At 43.9% G+C, this 18,705-nt stretch overlaps 1 protein-coding gene and 1 pseudogene across 4 annotated transcripts in view; both read right to left on the bottom strand.

Annotated features, from left to right (window-relative positions):
* Nucleotides 1-8,008, bottom strand: part of LOC309517133 (uncharacterized protein) — a 114,747-nt gene extending 106,739 nt beyond the window's left edge. The window contains exons 1-2 of one of the 2 annotated variants that reach the window (XR_014213160.1): nucleotides 7,852-8,008; nucleotides 768-2,610 (exon numbers count right to left, since the gene is read on the bottom strand). Coding sequence is in view for 1 of the 2 variants with exons in the window: in XM_082196203.1 (XP_082052329.1) it covers nucleotides 1,568-2,610; nucleotides 7,852-7,993 (1,185 nt within the window). In the remaining variant the exon portion in view is untranslated. Of the gene's footprint in view, nucleotides 1-766; nucleotides 2,611-7,851 lie in introns of those variants that run through there. The other variant, XM_082196203.1, reaches the window with a different exon arrangement.
* A 4,517-nt stretch (nucleotides 8,009-12,525) lies between these two features.
* LOC309517167 (ribonuclease pancreatic pseudogene) lies at nucleotides 12,526-16,040 on the bottom strand (annotated as a pseudogene). Of its 2 annotated transcripts, none has more exons than XR_014224596.1 (2): nucleotides 15,433-16,040; nucleotides 12,526-13,216 (listed from the first exon to the last, which is right to left on the bottom strand). The product of XR_014224596.1 is annotated as a ribonuclease pancreatic pseudogene (transcript). The 2 variants fall into 2 exon arrangements; XR_014224597.1 differs by having other exon boundaries at nucleotides 12,526-13,219.
* Nucleotides 16,041-18,705: the final 2,665 nt, after the last annotated feature.

Genomic DNA, 18,705 nt, shown 5'->3' on the forward strand with positions numbered 1-18,705 from the left:
AATCACATTGATTCAAAGAATCAGAAGCCAGGAGAAAAATGTATGTGCCTGGCATTCAAAAGCTAATAACATCAGCGGTGGGCAAGCCTGATGAGGGAGAGAACTACACAACCAGGGGCTACCACTGGCAAGGCCTCCTCTCTTGCTGCCCCCCTCAGCACCTCCGTTGGAGGGGGGCACACAGAAGGGCTTCAAGTGATCACTGCAGAGCTCAGGTAGGTCGATATGGGAAGGGGAGGTCCTTGAGGTAGTGAGAGTCTGAACCACGTAAGTCGAAACCAGCATTTGAATTGGGGCTAGTAATCAATTGGCAACCAGAGTAAAGAGAATGTTCCTTCTTGTGCCTCTAGGACAGGGAGGGGGCGGGGCTAAAAGAGCTATTGCTTTTAGCAATAAGGGCACATTCACCTTAGGCATCCTTCCAGGACCAGCATGTCATTGGTGAGTGACCCAAAGTGGCTGTGGTCACCTCACACTCTCACACCTGTGAACACAGGACACATGCATAAATCTCTCTGACCACCTGAACACTGTGTCTGATCTTTAGATTTGTTTTGCTGCCACCGAATTAGTGGGATCTTGGGTTGGGAAGGGGACATAAAAAGTTGCTGGGGGGGGCCTGGATTAGGCCCCTGGACCCTCCCTTGCCCTAGGCCAACCCTCAAATCTTCTGGAAAAGGAAGAAGGTATTTGTGTCTTCTGGAAAATATATGTTGAAAATCATTTTGTACACAAGTGTGAGAAGTGCACGGAACACATTTTTAAACCAATGATTCTTCATTTTATTTGATTTGTATAACAACAGTGGGACAGGTTGCAGAGTTCAGCAAATACAAAGCAAAATGAAGGAACAAATTTAGCAAAGGGATTTATAGCTTATAAATAGTAGCTCATCCGGAAGTCATTCAGCCTGGGTCACCAGCATTGTGCACAAACTAGGACAGGGGTAGGCAAACTAAGGCCCGGGGGCTGGATCTGGCCCTATCGCCTTCTCAATCCGGCCGGCGGACGGTCCGGGAATCAGTGTGTTTTTACAAGGATAGAATGTGTCCTTTTATTTAAAATGCATCTCTGGGTTATTTCTGGGGCGTAGGAATTTGTTCATCCCCCTCCCCAATGTAGCCCTGCCCACCACATGGTCTGAGGGACGGTGGACCGGCCCTAGGCTGAAAAAGGTTGCTGACCCCTGAACTAGGATATTCTTTTCTAGCTGTAGCCTAAGGAGTTTTGCATAAACTTGGACAAGTATATCTATGTAGCCTATCAAGATGTATATGTCTATATGAGAGTATATAATATGTCTAATAATCATTAATCTCACTTGGTCTTTAGCTTTTGCATCTCTATATACCACTCAGCGACATAGCTGTCAACGTTTCCCTTTTCTTGCGAGGAATCCTATTCAGAATAAGGGAAAGGTTGACAGCTATGCTCAGCGAATTCCCCCTAAACTCAGGAGAGCTCTATGTTTTCTAAATATAGTAATCAATAGTAATCAATCATAGTAATCAATCAGATTTTATAATAGAGAGGAAGCGTTTGAAGGTGCCTTTCGGTCTAACATTTTTCACTTATCAGAAGGTGGTAAAGGAATATCTGTAGGTGGAGTAGAATTATCACTAAATTTCATATCACGGCAGAACAAGACCGCTTCCTTGCCCAAGCCCATCTCAAACTGCCATATGTATATCTTCTCATTGGGCTGCACAGTTACACTAATAGCTTCTTCGATCTCAGTGGCTTCATTCCAGTTTTCCTGCTCTGTGTTGACCCTCTTCCCACCATACTCAGCAGTGAGAGAGAACTGATACTTGGCAATGGCTTCGGTGAGCGCACCTGACTGATATGAGGCAGTCATGGAAACCTTCCAGTTGTGCTCCACACTGGTCATCTTCTGCTTGTTGTATCCCACTTTCTTGGTGATCTTCTTATTCCATACAATGGGAGTGTTGGAGTCGTTGGAGATGGTCTTGATAGGTTCCCATCTACCATAAGCTGGACCATAGGTAATAGCCATTCCTCCAGGGAGCATGTTCACAACATCTCTATGGAAGGAGTATGTAACAGCATCCACATTTCCGTGGAAGTTGGTGCATCTATAGTACTGGACCCCCCATTCATCATGGGGTTTTACAAAGTAATAGTAATCCTTGATGCCCCAGTAATAGAGACCATCCTTGCAAGCTGGATGAAGTGTGTATTCAACTGCATCTGTATCTTCATGCATATTACTGACCCGACGGTAAACACCTCTTTTCTGGAAAATGATATAGAAGGATCCAAAGGCTGAGAGGTAATGGTCCCCTCCGCGGCAGTTGGGATGGAGGCTGTATACTACAGCACCTAAGTCTCCATTCATGTTGCTGACACGGCGATAGTTGTCTCCTTTGATGATGTAGAATAGGTCATCCTCATGGGCTAAATAGTGATCTCCTCCTGTGCAGGAACTGTGCAGGCTAAACACTTCGAGGTCTTTGCCCTCGTGGAAATTGGTGGACCGCATGTAGCAGCCCAGGTCTGAGCGGACAATGTAGTAATATGCATCTACCCCACAGAAATCAACCCCTGGGGCTTTGTTCTTAGGGACTATCTCTGGCATGGTGCTTGATTCTAGGAAAAGAAAGCAATGTATTCAGTTAGATCAGAAGATTTCACAAATTGATCATTTATTTACTCTATTTACTTATTTTATTGTTTATGAAAATGAAATAATTAACAGAATTTGCTGACGTCTTGGAAAATTGTCTCAATGCTTTAACACAATATACCTGCCAGTGCCAAATATAATTCCAAAGGTAAATGATTACTAATTAATTGTGAGGTGCTTTAAAGACGAAGCAAACACCTTCTCCTTGTGAAGACATATTTCTCTATCTATTTCTCTCTCCATTTGATAGGAGACCCACCCACCCCTTCTAAGGAATATAAATTGCGTTTGACAGGCTGGCCAGTTTTAAAAGTAGTTTGCCTTGTGATTTTAGGGAATGGCTGTTTAGGAAATGAAAGATCCAGATTTTGCAGAAAATCAATGCTTTTTTGAAGGCTCAGTGTGGCAAAAACACCGACATCCATCACTGCTGTGCTTGCTCACAAAGAGAAGCTCTTTGCACCTCTCCCTTGTTCAGAACATATGAGAGAGTGGGCCTTCAGTACTCAAGCCCCATTAAATGGAGAGGCTGAGCCAGTGGATTTTGGTTTTTTTTTGTTTTTTTAATAATATTTTATTAATTTTACAATACAAAATTATAAGAACATAACACACATTTTTCACAAATACATTCTTTTTTGGACTTCCCTCAGCTCTTCTGACAATCCTCCGTTTTGATTCTTTTTTACGCATTTCCTAATTTTATATTGTCTTATACTGATAACCTTCCTCCTCCCTACTCCCTTTTTTACAATATTTTTAATATTAATTCTTCACAGAGCCTCTTGCAAACCAACAAACGTTATTTGTTCATCGCATCTACTTTTCAAATAATCTACAAATTTACTCCAGTCCTCGGTGAACCTATGGTTCCCTCGGTTTCAGATCTTTCCTGTTAATTTGTCGAGTTCTGCATAGTCCATTAATTTCATTCTCCATTCTTCCATCATTGGTATCTCTTATTGTTTCCATTTTTGGGCAAATAATGTCCTTGCAGCTGTTACCACGTATAAAAAAAGCTTACGTTCTTTTCTATTTCTTTCACTTCCAACCATGCCTAACACAAATGCCTCTGGTTTCTTTACAAATGTATATTTCAACATTTTTTTCAATTCATTATATATGATTTCCCAGAAGCATTTCACCTTTTTACGCTCCCACCACATATGATAAAATGTTCCCTATTTTTCTTTACATTTCCAACATTTGTTACACACTTTGTACAGAGCCAGTGGATTTTGAGGGGATATTTACTGAGGCCTTTTGTGGGCACCATACGAGGGCACCCAGGCACTCATGAGTGCCATGCTGGTAACTGCTGTTCTAATTAATTTCCTATCTCAGCTGTGCTGGGAAGAGACTGCCTAACAGCTCAGAATATCTTGGAAAGTGCAGCAAAATTCAGATCTGAAGCTGCTTATCTCATTGTGTGCATAAACTGACACCACCCTTTCACCCATACAGCGCTGGAAGGGGCAGATAAACTTACTTGCCTACCCTCAACCTCAGTAGTTAATGCTCTACAGCAATAGTACTATAGTGCCAGAGTGTTGAGCTTCAGAGCTAGGAGAGGATGGAAGGACACATCTATGGGGGCTGTGGGGGAAGAGAAGAGATTCCCCAATTCTTTATTCCCCCTCATATTTTCTTTTTTTTTATAATAATTTTTATTACATTTTTCCAAATTACAAATAAGAAAAGACAGAATAAAAGAAAAGAAAAGAAAAAAGAACAGAAAATAACATCCATTTCAATAACTTATTTCAAATTTCCATTGGACTTCCCCACGTCTCCCGCATAGTGCATTCTTGATAATAAAGTCATCAGCAAATTATACCCTTATTTCGTGTTTTTCTTTATATTTTCAATTGCAATTTAAGTTTAAATCTCTTGTTCTCCGTTTACTCTAAAAATATAACCTGATATCATTTAACCCATTTAAACTTTGGTTCTTTCCCGAATGTTAACAATTTCCTAAATAATTAAACTTCATTGCTGGGGCTAACGTTCTAAATCATACGACATCTTATGTTTCATACAACTTATAATACTTTTGCAAATAGTCTTTGAATTTTTTCCAATCCTCCTCCATTGCCTCTTCTCCCAGGTCCCGGATTCTTGCAGTCATCTCAGCCAGTTCCATGTAGTTCATCAGTTGCGTCTGCCACTCCTCCAGTGTGGGCAAATCTTGGGTCTTCCAATACTTGGCGATAAGAATTCTTGCTGCAGTTGTAGCATACATAAAGAAAGTTCTATCCTTTTTTAACACCTTCTGGCCGACAATGCCCAGAAGGAAGGCCTCTGGTTTCTTGGGAAAGGTGTACTTAAACACCTTCTTTAACTCATTATAGATCATTTCCCAAAAGGCCTTCAGTCTTGGGCACGTCCACCAGAGGTGAAAGAATGTCCCTTCAGCCTCCTTACATTTCCAACATTTATTATCAGACAAATGGTATATCTTAGCGAGTTTGACTGGGGTCATGTACCACCTGTATACCATTTTCATAATGTTTTCTTTCAAGGCATTACATGCCGTAAACTTCATACCGGTGGTCCATAACTTTTCCCAGTCTTCTGACATGATATTGTAACCAATGTCTTGAGCCCATTTTATCATGGCTGTTTTAACTATTTCATCCTGAGTGTTCCATTTAAGCAGCAAGTTGTACATTCTCGAAATTACCTTGGTCTTTGGTTCTAACAACTCTGTCTCAAGTTTCGATTTTTCCACCTGGAATCCTATTTTTTTGTCTTGCTTAAAAACCTCATTAATTTGGGCATAATGTAACCAATTTTGCACCTTATCCTTTAATTTTTCAAAGCTCTGCAACCTCCAATTACCTCCAATGTTTTCTATTATTTCCCAATATTTCGGCCAATATGCCTCCATATTGGATGTTTTCCGAGCTTTGGCCTCTATTGGTGAAATCCACCTCGGAGTTTTACTTTCCAATAAGTCTTTGTATTTTTTCCAGACCATAAATATTGCTTTTCTGACAATATGGTTTTTAAACATTCCATGTGTTTTCCCCTTGTCATACCACAAATACGCATGCCAACCTAACGAATTGTTAAAGCCTTCCAGATCTAGGACATCAGTATTTTCCAATAAAATCCAATCTTTCATCCAGCAGAAGGCCGCAGCTTCATAATATAACCTTAAGTCCCCCTCATATTTTCTTGTGGCGTCTGATTTGTTCCTTCTAACAGCAACGTGTCCAGGAGGTGCAGATTGTTAAGACTAGATGAGCATCCCTGCTTGGGATTGCCATGCTGTAAGATCTGCACCTCCTCCATGCAGACTGAAGGTTTAAATATGTGTATAAATCATATTTTTTAAAGGTACGACAGTCTCTACCATGTCTTCAGTTTTCCAAAGGAGCACTGGGTGAGTCCCTGGAACACCTTGGGATCTTGCTACAGCTTGGCAGAGGAAAGTGTTCTTGAATATGCATGAATGTCATTTTTAAATTCAAACGCAGCTGCTGGAATACGTGGTTTGTTTTAGTAGAATGGTTGTTGTATTATTAAAAGGAACTTCATTTAACTTGTACTGTTATTGCTTAAATAAAAACCTTAGAGTGACGTATACATCCTGTGTTCTTGGGTCTCTTCCTCACTCTGCACAAGGAGGGCTGGTAGTCTGATCAGCCACTAAACTCCACCTTTTGGGTGTTTTTGATTCAGGAATATAAAAATAGGGGCATAATAGAAGTTTATAAGATTATGCGTGACACTAAAGAAGTGGCTATTCCTCACTCCCTCTTCTGGTGCCATAACTCTAGAGCTCAAGAGCTCAAGAGGACTCAGCCTGACAGCAGAGTCAGTGATAGGCAAAAGAAGATACATTTCCACACAATGCAAAACCACTTTATGAAATAAATTATCACAAAGCATTGAGATAGGCATAGTCTCCTGGTGACTATATGCAGCTGTACACCTTGCTATTCAAGAAACACCCAGTTTGTATAGGATTGCATTCTGAAAGAGATCTGGAGGTAGGGATGGATTTTCCTAATATAAGAAATACTTTATAAACTATTTACAAAAGAAATGTTCCAGGGAGCTCCAGCTTCTCTGTTGCTGATTCCTTCCCCTACCCAGAGGCCCCTTCCAGTCCCATCTGCGTTCTCAAAGATACCCATGGGCCCCTTCCAAACCCAAGATGTTGCATATGAGTTCAGAATCTGGTAGGAATGGGGATTCTGCCTCTGGATCACATCATGATCTCACCCTGCAAGGTGTTTCATGACGTTTAGAGGAGACTGAGTAAATGAAGGGAGTTCTGGTTGCTGGAGGGACCAGAGATGCCAATCCCTAAAGCCTTAGGGAAGCCAGTGGTGAAGGAAGAAGAACAGGCACCCAGGGTAGGGGGCAGGGCAAACCACTCATCGGCGCATGCGCAGGTGCCGCTACGTACCATGTGTGCGCTGCTATGTACCATGCATGTGTGCACACCGTATGTATGGCAGCGGGATCCTCTGCTCGCAGCTGCAGCGGAGTCAGTGGGATCCTTTGCTCATGGCTGCAGCAGTGGTGGAGGGTTAGGGCACACTGTATGGCACTTGAGCGGTGCTGCGCATGCGCCACTGGTCGGTTTGCCGATGGCACCGCTCGAGCGGAGGAGAGTGCAGCTGTGAGCACAGGATCCTCCGCATGCGTCTGCGGCAGCACGATGGCGGTGCGTGCCTGGGGGTGGCAGGGCGAGACCCCCGAGGTGTGCCTTCTTGTCACACCTCCTCAGAGATGGCACCCGGGGGGCCTGCCCCCCTTCCTCTGCCACTGGGGAAGGCTCCATGTCACTTCAATATCACACAGGGAATTTCATTGGCACTCAATAATTATAAACAAGTAGTTAAACTACAGGTTCACAAAGAAGCAGCCCCTGGAACCCCCTGGGATTTTGCTTCAGCTGTGCAGAGAGAGATTCTGCTTGAATATGCATTAATGTCATTTTTAGATTCAAGATTTTTTGCTAGAATACATGGTCTGTTTTAGTAGACTGGTTGTTTGCTTATTAAAAGGAACTTCATTTAACTTGTACTGTTATTGCTGAAATAAACACCTTAGAGTTTATGATTATATCCTTTATAATTATAAAGAGGTAGTTAGACTGCAGGTCCACAAAAAGCATTCCCTCCCTTATGCCCCAAATTCTAAAGTTATCTCTCTCCACTCCTGCCCAGTAGCCCTCCAAGACTTACCAGTATTTGCACAAAAACTTTTGTAATAGGTGGCAGCTGCTTCTCTTGGTGGAGAATGAGGGAAATGTGTGAACACTTGCTGCTTAAATAGGATAGAAGAGGCTATGGGTTCATGAGAAACTACGTACCGCTCCTCCTCCATTGGAACGAAAAAAAAAATTATTGATAAGCAGAGACACAACCACAAGAAAACCCTCCCACTCCCCTTCTCAGTGTGCAGAGTCTTCCAGGAACAAAATATAGCATCAGCGGAACTTAGAATATCTATCATTTTCTAGTGCTGTGAGAGCTCTATATTTTCTAAACTTTAGCCCACAATAATCACCCAAATTTAATAAAAGATCCCTAAATGAGGAAGAAGCCTTTGAGCGTTCCCGTTGACCTACCATACAGTGGTACCTCAGGTTACATACGCTTCAGGTTACAAACTCCACTAACCCAGAAATATTACCTCGGGTTAAGAACTTTGCTTCAGGATGAGAGCAGAAATCTGGCTCTGCCGGCGCAGCAGCAGCAGGAGGCCCCATTAGCTAAAGTGGTGCTTCAGGTTAAGAACAGTTTCAGGTTAAGAACAGACCTCTGGAATGAATTAAGTACTTAACCCGAGGTACCACTGTATTTCATTTATTAGAAGGTGGCAAAGGAATATCTGTAGGTGGAGTAGAATCACCTGTAAATTTCATATCACGGCAGAACAAGACCGTTTCCTTGCCCAAGCCCAGCTGCTATTGCCATATGTACAGCTTCTCATTGGGCTGCAGGGTCACATAAAGAGACTCTTCAATCTCGGTGGCTTCTTGCCAGTCTTCCTGCTCTGTGTTGGCCCTCTTCCCATCATATTCAGCAGTGAGAGAGAACTAGTACTTGGCAATGGCCTTAGTGAGCACGCCTGACTCATATGAGGTAGTCATGGAAATCTTCCAGTTGTGCTCCACACTGCTCATCTTCTGCTTGTTGTATCCCACTTTCTTAGTGATCTTCTTATTCCATACAATGGGAGTGTTGGAGTCATTGGAGATGGTCTTGATAGCTTCCCACTTACCATAAGATGGGCCTCGGCTAATAGCCATTCCTCCAGGGAGCATGTTCACAACACCACTATGGAAGGAGTATGTAACAGCATCCACATTTTCGTGGAAGTTGGTGCATCTATAGTACTGGACCCCCCATTCATCATGGGGTTTTACAAAGTACAGTGGTACCTCAGGTTACAGATGCTTCAGGTTACAGACGCTTCAGGTTACAGACTCCGCTAACCCAGAAATAGTACCTCGGGTTAAGAACTTTGCTTCAGGATGAGAACAGAAATCGGGCGGCGGCAGCGGGAGGCCCCATTAGCTAAAGTGGTACCTCAGGTTAAGAACGGTTTCAGGTTAAGAACAGACCTCCAGAATGAATTACATTCTTAACCCAAGGTACCACTGTAATAGTAATCCTTGATGCCCCAGTAATAGAGACCACCTTTGCAAGCTGGGTGAAGTTTAATTCAGTTGCATCTTCATTAGTATTGATATTCTTGTTCCGATGGTAAACACCTTTTCCTGGAAAATGATATAGGTATACTGGACCAAGGCAACTTCCTGGGTGGGGGGTGGGGGGAAGCATCATTGCTGGCTACCTTTGCATTGGTGTGCTGTTCAAATATTAAAATATGCCTTAGTATATTTGGTGTGTGAAACATGATAGTACATTTGAGCTCATTGCTATTAATAGCACTAGCAGCAATACATGTGTCAGGGGCTCAGGAACAGAGGTACAGGGGAGAGAGGAAATGGAGAGCGAAGGGGAAGAATTTGAGGGCAGCGTAGGGGAGTATGACAGTGACCCGAGAGATTCCATGAGCTTCTCCAGCGAATCAGAAGATTCCCAGAAGGAGGGTCAGGGCAAGGGGGGTCCCAGGGGGGACACACCGGAAACAAGGGGCCAGCGGGGACTCCCAAAGCAGCAGCGGGAGATCAGGACCAGCTTCCCCACCAGAGCGTAGTGGGGGGGGGAAGAGTCCCATGTGTCAGGGCCAGCGTCTCCTCCAGCAGGGAGAGAAGATGAGTCGAGACTGACCACGCCTCTATCGGAGAGTGGGGGAACGGAGGGGAGGTCAAGTCCAGCTAGCCTCCCCGAAGGGGGAAGCAGTGACAGGAGCAGTGTAACGGTCAGGAGGAAGGTTGCCAGCTGGGCGCGCGCGCCAAGTTCGAATGTACAGGCGCGTGGGACAGCAGAAAACCCGGATTGGGAACCAGGTCCTAAAGCCCGCCGGAGGCAGGGGGAAGACTCAGGGGATTCAGCGTCAGAAGAGTCTAGGAAGGGCGAAACCCCAGCTGACAGGCGGAGCCAGAGGAGGAAAGAGGAAAGGAAGAGGTGGAGCAAGGCTAGAGTCTTAAACTGGTGTCTGGGGGGAGGAGATTCAGACGGAGCTTCGGCGGTCTAGAGTTTCAGACGTAGAGCTGCACGCTGCGGCTGTGAAAGCAAAACTGAACTTCAATAAAGACTTTTGTATATAACAACGAACTGCCGTTGGTCCTTTGTGAGCTGGGACCTCGGGCAGCTCTGACAACATGCTTTCTAAAGGGTCAGCAAACCCTTCTGCTAAAAAATAAAATAAAATACCAGTTACACTCCCTCAATGACAGCACTCACAAATAAAAACATTTTTGGGGTCAGCCTGAATAATACTGGTCAAAGTTTAACTAAGACTTGTCAAGAGTGGTCCACACACATGGATGATTTGAACACTATGGATGCTTTAGTTGAGATTCCTGCATTGCAGGGGGTTGGACTAGATGACCACTGGGATCCTTCCCAACTCTACAATTCTTTGATTCTATGTGATGTCTTGTGTGTCTGAATGGGATCACTGTGAATAAAACCACCAAAGAACTCTCGTCCCACTTCAAAGGTATTGCTTTAGAATTAATGACTCTTTTAGAATACTTACACCCCACTTCAAAGTCCCAAGCCACTCTCAAAATAAGTTACAAAAAAACTACACTCAAATCTGGTACCAGAAACAGAACTGACATTGTTTCTTTGTATTGAGAGCCAGTGTGGTGTAGTGGTTAAGAGCGATAGTCACGTAATCTGGGTAACCGGGTTCGTGTCTCCGCTCCTCCACATGCAGCTGCTGGGTGACCTTGGGCCAGTCACACTTCTGTGAAGTCTCTCAGCCCCACTCACCTCACAGAGTGTTTGTTGTGGGGGAGGAAGGGAAAGGAGAATGTTAGCCGCTTTGAGACTCCTGAAGGGGAGTGAAAGGCGGGATATCAAATCCAAACTCTTCTTCTTCTTCTTCTATTGCCATGATTATTCTGGTGTTGATCTTTGGTCTCCGTCATTCCTTTAGCGCATAGCACCTGCACTGGGGGAATGATGGGTGCTAGTCTGGACTTTTTAGATGGTTTATATTTGTAGAGCATGGCATTAGTACAGATGACACAACTTTAGTATAAAACATACCCCTCAAATTGGTTCATGGAGGAGACTGCAAGCCTTGTTGCTTTAATCCCAACAGGAACACAATATAGTCTCCTGAGGAAACACTCCCACCCCCGCGCTGCCCAAACTGCTTCATTTTACAAAAGGAAGAAAGGAAATCTAGTCACAGGCCACATCTATTACATCTGTCATTTTGTATATGAAAAATGTGAAAAATATTTTGCTATGAAGAAATCCGTTAAAGATTCGCCTAATTCTCTTTGAACAGAACAAGCTCTTCTGATTACCTGGTTTTACTCATAAATAGCTTGTAAACCATCAGAACCAGTGAAGGCTGTGAAGGTCCTGTGTGAGTGCCTGAAGGCGGTTGGAGGATGGATGGGGCGGCTAACAGATTCAGGTTAAATCCTGACAAGACAGAAGTACTGTTTTTTGGGGGACAGGGGGCGGGTAGGTGTGGGGGATTCCCTGGTCCTGAATGGGGTAACTGTGCCCCTGAAGGACCAGGTGCGCAGCCTGGGAGTCATTCTGGACTCACAGCTGTCCATGGAGGCGCAGGTTAATTCTGTGTCCAGGGCAGCTTTCTACCAGCTCCACCTGGTACACAGGCTAAGACCCTACCTGCCCGTGGACTGTCTCACCAGAGTAGTGGCGCCCACCCTGTGGAACACCCTCCCTTCAGATGTGAAGGAAATAAGTGGCTATCCTATCTTTAAAAGACATTTGAAGGCAGCACTGTTCAGGGAAGCTTTTAACATTTAACGCTGTATTGTTTTTAATAATTGATTGGGAGCCACCCAGAGTGGCTGGGGAAACTCAGCCAGATGGGTGGGGTATAAATAATAAATAAATTATTATTATTATTATTATTATTATTATTATTATTATTATTAGGCAAACTAAGGCTGGGGGCTGGATCTGGCCCAATCGCCTTCTAAATCCAGCCTGCGGACAGTCTGAGAATCAGTGTGTTTTTACATGAGTAGAATGTGTCCTTTTATTTAAAATCTCTGGGTTATTTGGGGGCCTGCCTGGTGTTTTTCCATGAGTAGAATGTGTGCTTTTATTTCAAATGCATCTCTGGATTATTTGTGGGGCACAGGAATTCTTTCATTCCCCCCCCCTTCAAAATATAGTCCGGCCCCCCACAAGGTCTGAGACACAGTGCACCAGCCCCCTGCTGAAAAAGTTTGCTGACCCCTGCTGTAAACTGTTCATAGACAAAATGTAGGTACAGAGCCACACTTTTTTTGCTTCTGATAGAATGAGCTTTATTGAGAGAATAATCATTAAGAGAAACCAACCGAATACTTAGTTAGAAGCTTGGCATCATTGCTCTTAGAGCCACAGCTCCCAAGGTCCCCTGGAAAGGGCAAATGACTGTTAAACTAGGAAAAGCCAATAATGTGGATGTGTTGCAGGTAGAAATGGCCAAATGAGCATTCTGGCTTCAATGGGCAGAGCATGGCTTGTGTGGTTTTCTGCCTATCACAGCAGCTTTGCCAGATGAACGGGCTTCTTGTTTTCGCAGGTGACACGAATGCGTCTGGAGGTAACTGTGCCTTTGTATTTGCAGTCATTAGGAGGTTTACCATTGATGAACCTGCAGATGGTCATGGAGAACGGATTGTTGCTGTCATATAATTTATCCTTGAACTGCTTCCCGCCATTGCCACAGACATCTTGGACAGAATCCGTGGGGTTGTTGATGAAAGTATTGGTGAATTTGCACACTGCTGGATTCAGCTTCCTCTGCACCATCATGAGGTTGCAGTAGGCATTGAGGTTGGGGGCTGAGGTTTTGGGGTAATTGATGTGCTTGTTTTGAAAAGCGGCCCAAGACTGCCCTTCGCAGGACTGCACCAGGACGACGCTGAAAAGGACGGCCAGACGAACCAGCAGGCAGCGAGAGACCAGCATGGCGGCGTCCAAGAATCTACTGGGAGGAAAAGGAAGAGGAAGAAAAAAGGAAACGTTGAAGAGATGCCTATTTCTTAAGGGAGGGACGACAAGAACCTTTATACACCTTACAGATAATGTAGTGGTAGAATCTGGAGTGTTTGTGGGAAGCTTCTATGGAAACAAAATTAAATATGATTGGCACGAATGGGAGGTCCTGCCCCCTTTGACTCAAATATCAGGTGTGTTATGTCACGGCTAAAAATTGGCCGCTGTTTCTTTAATGCTAAAAGAACTAAGTAAGCGGCCTACAATGCCTCATGCAACCTTTGACATAATTGTACCTGTATATATAGAGTGGTCAGTGTTAGTGTTGGGTGTGGGTTGGTTGGTTAGAGAAAGTTGGTGGTGTTGATGTCTGTACAGTTGGTTGGTCGTTTTGCAGATAAAAGACTTTTAAGAATAAAAGCAGAATTCTGCAAAGTACTCTTTTTCAAGGACTCTTTGTGCTGACTAGGGTCCGAGGACCAGAGAAAGGAAGTCAGAACATTTGCTTTTTTTCTAACACTGACCTGTTATGCGTGTGAGCGAGATTTGGACCAGACTGGAGGAGCGAGAGATAAAGAGCCCCCTGCCTCTGCTACCATGATCACAGTCCAGATACCCCCCCAATGCCTAATTTTTATAAACCAATTTACTTGATTCTGAGCTCAATTCAAAATGTTCGTGCTGACCTTTAAAGCCCTAAATGGCCTCGGCCCAGCATACCTAGAATCATAGAATCATAGAGTTGGAAGAGACCACAAGGGCCATCGAGTCCAACCCCCTGCCAAGCAGGAAACACCATCAGAGCACTCCTGACATATGGTTGTCAAGCCTCTGCTTAAAGACCTCCAAAGAAGGAGACTCCACCACACTACCTGAAGGAGCATCTCCATCCCCATCATTCACTGAGGTCCAGCTCCGAGGCCCTTCTGGCGGTTCCCTCACTGTGAGAAGTGAGGTTACAGGGAACCAGGCAGAGGGCCTTCTCGGTGGTGGTGCCTGCCCTGTGGAACACCCTTCCATCAGCTGTCAAGGAAATAAACAACTATCTGACTTTTAGAAGACATCCGAAGGCAGCCCTGTTTAGGGAAGTTTTTAATGTTTGATGTTTTATCGCTTTTATTATTATTAATAATAATATTCTGTTGGGAGGCACTCAAAGTGGCTGAGGAAACCCAGCCAGATGGGTGGGGTATAAATAGTAAATTATTATTCTTATTTGCTAATTACAGAGCCAATGTGGTGCAGTGATTGCTGTTACCTTCAAGTGAGCAACTGTGATGTTAACATATGAGAGTGCTGGAGGTGAAATAGTTAAACATGTGACCCAATCAGGACCCAGTGGTGGAGTCAGAGGGACTATAAAACCAGCTTTGGGAGAGGTAAAGGGAGGAGTTAGTTGGGAGTTGGGTGGTTGGTTGGAGTGGGAGTGAATTGGGATAGAGTTTGTGGGTAGGTTGAGTAAGTGTAGCAAAATAAGCTGAGTCAGGAATATTTAGGGGCTAGGAAGACAAGTAAATATCTGAGAGGTGGGTTAGTGAGTGAGAGCAGGTAGTGGAAGTTATAGGTCTGGATAGGCACCCCCGTGTGTGTAATTGACTGATACCGTTTATGAAACCACACGCTTGTTAAACTGCAATAAATAAACAAAAGTTTATGTTCCAATTTAACCCTGACTGGACTCAGTATTATACCAGGTAGGGGCTGGGTGGTGGCAGCGAGAAATAAAGTGGTGGCACAGGGATCAATAGATGGTGAAACATCTGGGGACCCTGTGTGATCGCCACAACAACATGCATAGGAGGTCCTGATCACAGATCTCCCACATCTCATTTGGCCCCATGTAGTTCACCTCTTACCCTATATCACCTTACAATCTGGCCTTTACCCTGAGACATTCCTGCCTCCTTCAAATTTTATGCTATGCCCATCAGCTGCATGCACATATTAATGGATGTCCCTCCCTCATTCTCTTACAATGGCAATGGTGCCCAGCAGCAGTCGAGGAGGATGCAGCAGGGCAGACAAACATCCTTCCAATCAGCCCAGTTGGACTGATTGGAAGGGTGCATGCCTGTTGCATCTTCCTGCCACCCTGCCAGTCTCACCCTGTCCATGTTACGCCTCTGGTGTCCACCTGAAAGGTGCCGGAACTGAGTTATGGCTGGAAAAAGCCCTGGATGTAGCACCAGGCAAGGTTTCACTTACCTGCCACTGGGTTCAGCTCCACGTCAAAGAAATGGATCACACTCCGGTTGGAAGGAGCTAGTTGCCTCCGACTCTGGTCAACAAGGAGCTTTCTATACAGTAAGCAGCTAGGCAGGGCAAAGAGGGCAGAGGGAAGAGACCAGGAAGTGATTTGTGTCGAAATCAATTCCTATCCCAATGCTTCCTAGTAATTACTGACAAGCGACAGTCTCATATTCAAAGTAGTAGGGCATGTTGAAACGTGAAATCCCATTGTCTTAGAGCTGTGTTTTCCAAAACAACACAATGAGATGGTGGCCTCATCTTAATTGTTGCCCCAGATAGAAAGAGCTGTGTTCCCTTTTGTAGTACGACTCATGCAACACATTGGTGACTAATATGCACACAATACAGTGGTACCTCTGGTTACGTACTTAATTCATTCCAGAGGTCCGTTCTTAACCTGAAACTGTTCTTAACCTGAAGCACCACTTTAGCTAATGGGGCCTTCCACTGCTGCTGTGCCGCCGCCACACGATTTCTGTTCTCATCCTGAAGCAAAGTTCTTAACCCGAGGTACTATTTCTGGGTTAGCGGAGTCTGTAACCTGAAGCGTATGTAACCTGAAGCGTATGTAACCTGAAGCGTATGTAACCCGAGGTACCACTGTAATTACCAAAATGATTATGCATTCTTTATCAATCTTCTTTTTTTAAAAAAATATAATTTTTATTAACAGGCCGATCAAATCACATTATTTCCAAATCACATTAGTTCCAAATTATACAGCCAGATTTTTAAATTTTTGTTGGGGGTACCCATACTTCAAGCTCCGAAAAGGGGTCCAAACATCACTTATATTGCTGCTTTAATTAGACAGTTCTATCCAGTTCTGTCCAGATAGTCTCTTTGTTACTTTCCTCATCTTCTTGTTCTTATAATATATTCCTTTCTTTGCGATCTCCGATAATCTTCACAAGCAGGTTGAAAACAAACATCCTCTGTTTGGGTTTTAACTCTCCAAAAATCATATCGCATAAGGACAGATGCCATTTCCACACCTCCGTAAAGAACTTTCCCTCAGTCTGTCCATTGATTCCCCCAGGCTTGCCAAACATATCTCAGAGGGCTCTGCCAGGTCTAGATCACATTCCGATAACCACTCGCATTCCGATGACCCTGGTCCTCCTCCCCCCATCCTTCTTAGGCAAGCCTGTCTTGGCGAGACGCCATTTGAAACTGCGTCATAAAACTTTCCTCTGTTCTCCGATGTTAACCATCCTCTCTTTGATCAATAATTCACTCCACACAGTTCTTGAATTCCTGCTTGTGATTAATAAATTGCAACGATTCTTCTCTCTCAGGTGGAGGGTTATTAATACTCACATAAGGCAAAAAAAAAAAAGTTTTTTTCCTCCACCCCCTTTCCGTTTCACTCCAAACACTCCAAACATACCAGTCTTTTAATGGTGATTCATCACTTGATTTATTTGTCCCGCCCGTCGCTCCGCTCACAGAGATCCATTAATCAGCAGTCTTTACTCCCGATCTTCGCTTGATGTATGTGCTTTAGCTTCTTTCCAATTATGTATTTCCAATTATATATTTCGAGCCAAAGCGAACCAGTGCACTGATTGGAGACAGCGTCAGGAAGAGCCGACTTCACACGAGGGCTTGTGCCAAGTGTCCACACCCCCTTCTTTCGAATCTGGGGGTGAATTATGGACACCGCTGGCAAGGCAGTCCCCCCCATCCCCCCATCCCCCGGGAAGGCTGCATACCTCCCATAGCAGCCTCTTAATTACCTCGTGTGTGTCGGAGAGATGTTATTGTCAGCCATCTTCCAATGCACCCCCTGGTGCCCCCCCATTCTTTATCAATCTTCTGAGAAAAATACAAAAACTTATCCAAAGCCAAAGAGACTTACAAACTACCCAACCTAAGATGAACTTATAATATCTTATTTCAATGGATTTTTCAAGTACTTAGCTCAGTCTTTTGTTTTCTTTATCTTTTTGGGTAAGTTCATGAAGATACCAACAAAAGGTAATTTCAATGTTGTTCACAATACCGAGAGATGCTAGTGAAGTTGTAGATGGATGTTAATAAAGTTGTAGACAAGTTAATAAATAAAGTTGTAGACAAGTTAATAAAGTTGTAGACATTTTGCACCTGTTTCACTCTGGCAGTCCAAGTAATCAAGAGGCCGCTGTTCGCCCCCAATGGGGCCCTTTTACTGGGGCTTGCAGGTAACACACTCCCAAGGTATTTTTCTGGGTTTCTTCAGTGGTCTAAACTCAAAGCCTTGATACGTATCTTGATATTGAATTTCATAGAGAATACTATTTCTTGGCTTAAGCTTAAGAGACTGAATTGCTTAGATTCACTGGCATCTTCAGGTATGGATGGGAGAAACCTTAGTCAGAAACCCTCGAGAATGACTTCCACTTGGTGCAGACAATACTAAACTAGATAGACCAGAGTTCTGACTCAGCCTAATGCAACTTCCTGTGTTGTTGCTTTTTATGGGATGGGCCCTGTCTCTTATTAAGCCCTGGATTTTTTTCAAAATCCCTCTTGGTTTCTCGCTTTCTCCCTGTCATTCAGGAATTCTGAACCCTTTGATGTGAATTTGAGGAATTTGCAGCACATTCGTTCAAATATTCGTCATTGAGTGATGTGCTGCTAGCTTGTCCCATGTTCTCATAATAGTAGGGGGCCAGGAATCAATATTCTTTCAATAGCAACAGTGCCCAAGGGCTCTGACTTATTGTTTTGAACCTCCTTGGAATGCTTGGATGCAACTTCCAAATAGGAATAGGGAATTCCAACACAGTTTGGCTTTGTTGGCTTGTTAGCCTCAGGGAGAACTGCTTCCTGGGAGCAAGGAGACTGCAATCAAGCCATCTGCCAAGTTTGCATCACTTTCCCACGAAGTCAGCCTTCTCCTAACTTGCTGCTCTTTGGATGTTGTTGGACTCCAACTCCCATCAGCCCCAGCCAGAATGACCAATGGCCAAAGATTGTGGGAGCTGTATTCCTGCAATATCTGGGAGGCCAGTTGTGTCCCATCTGTACTAAGATGAATGGATGGAAAAGAAAAGCTAAAAAGGATTTGTGCATTATTATTATTATTATTATTATTATTATTATTATTATTATTATTACTACTACTACTATTACTATTATTTGTATACCGCCCTTCATCTGAAGATCGCAGAGCGGTTTACAACATAAAGATACAAAATGAGAACACAAAATACATAATAAAACAAACAAAACAAAACAATAACC

Source organism: Podarcis vaucheri, assembly GCF_965113315.1.
Source record: "Podarcis vaucheri genome assembly, chromosome: 13".
In the NCBI taxonomy this organism is placed as follows: Eukaryota; Metazoa; Chordata; class Lepidosauria; order Squamata; family Lacertidae; genus Podarcis; species Podarcis vaucheri.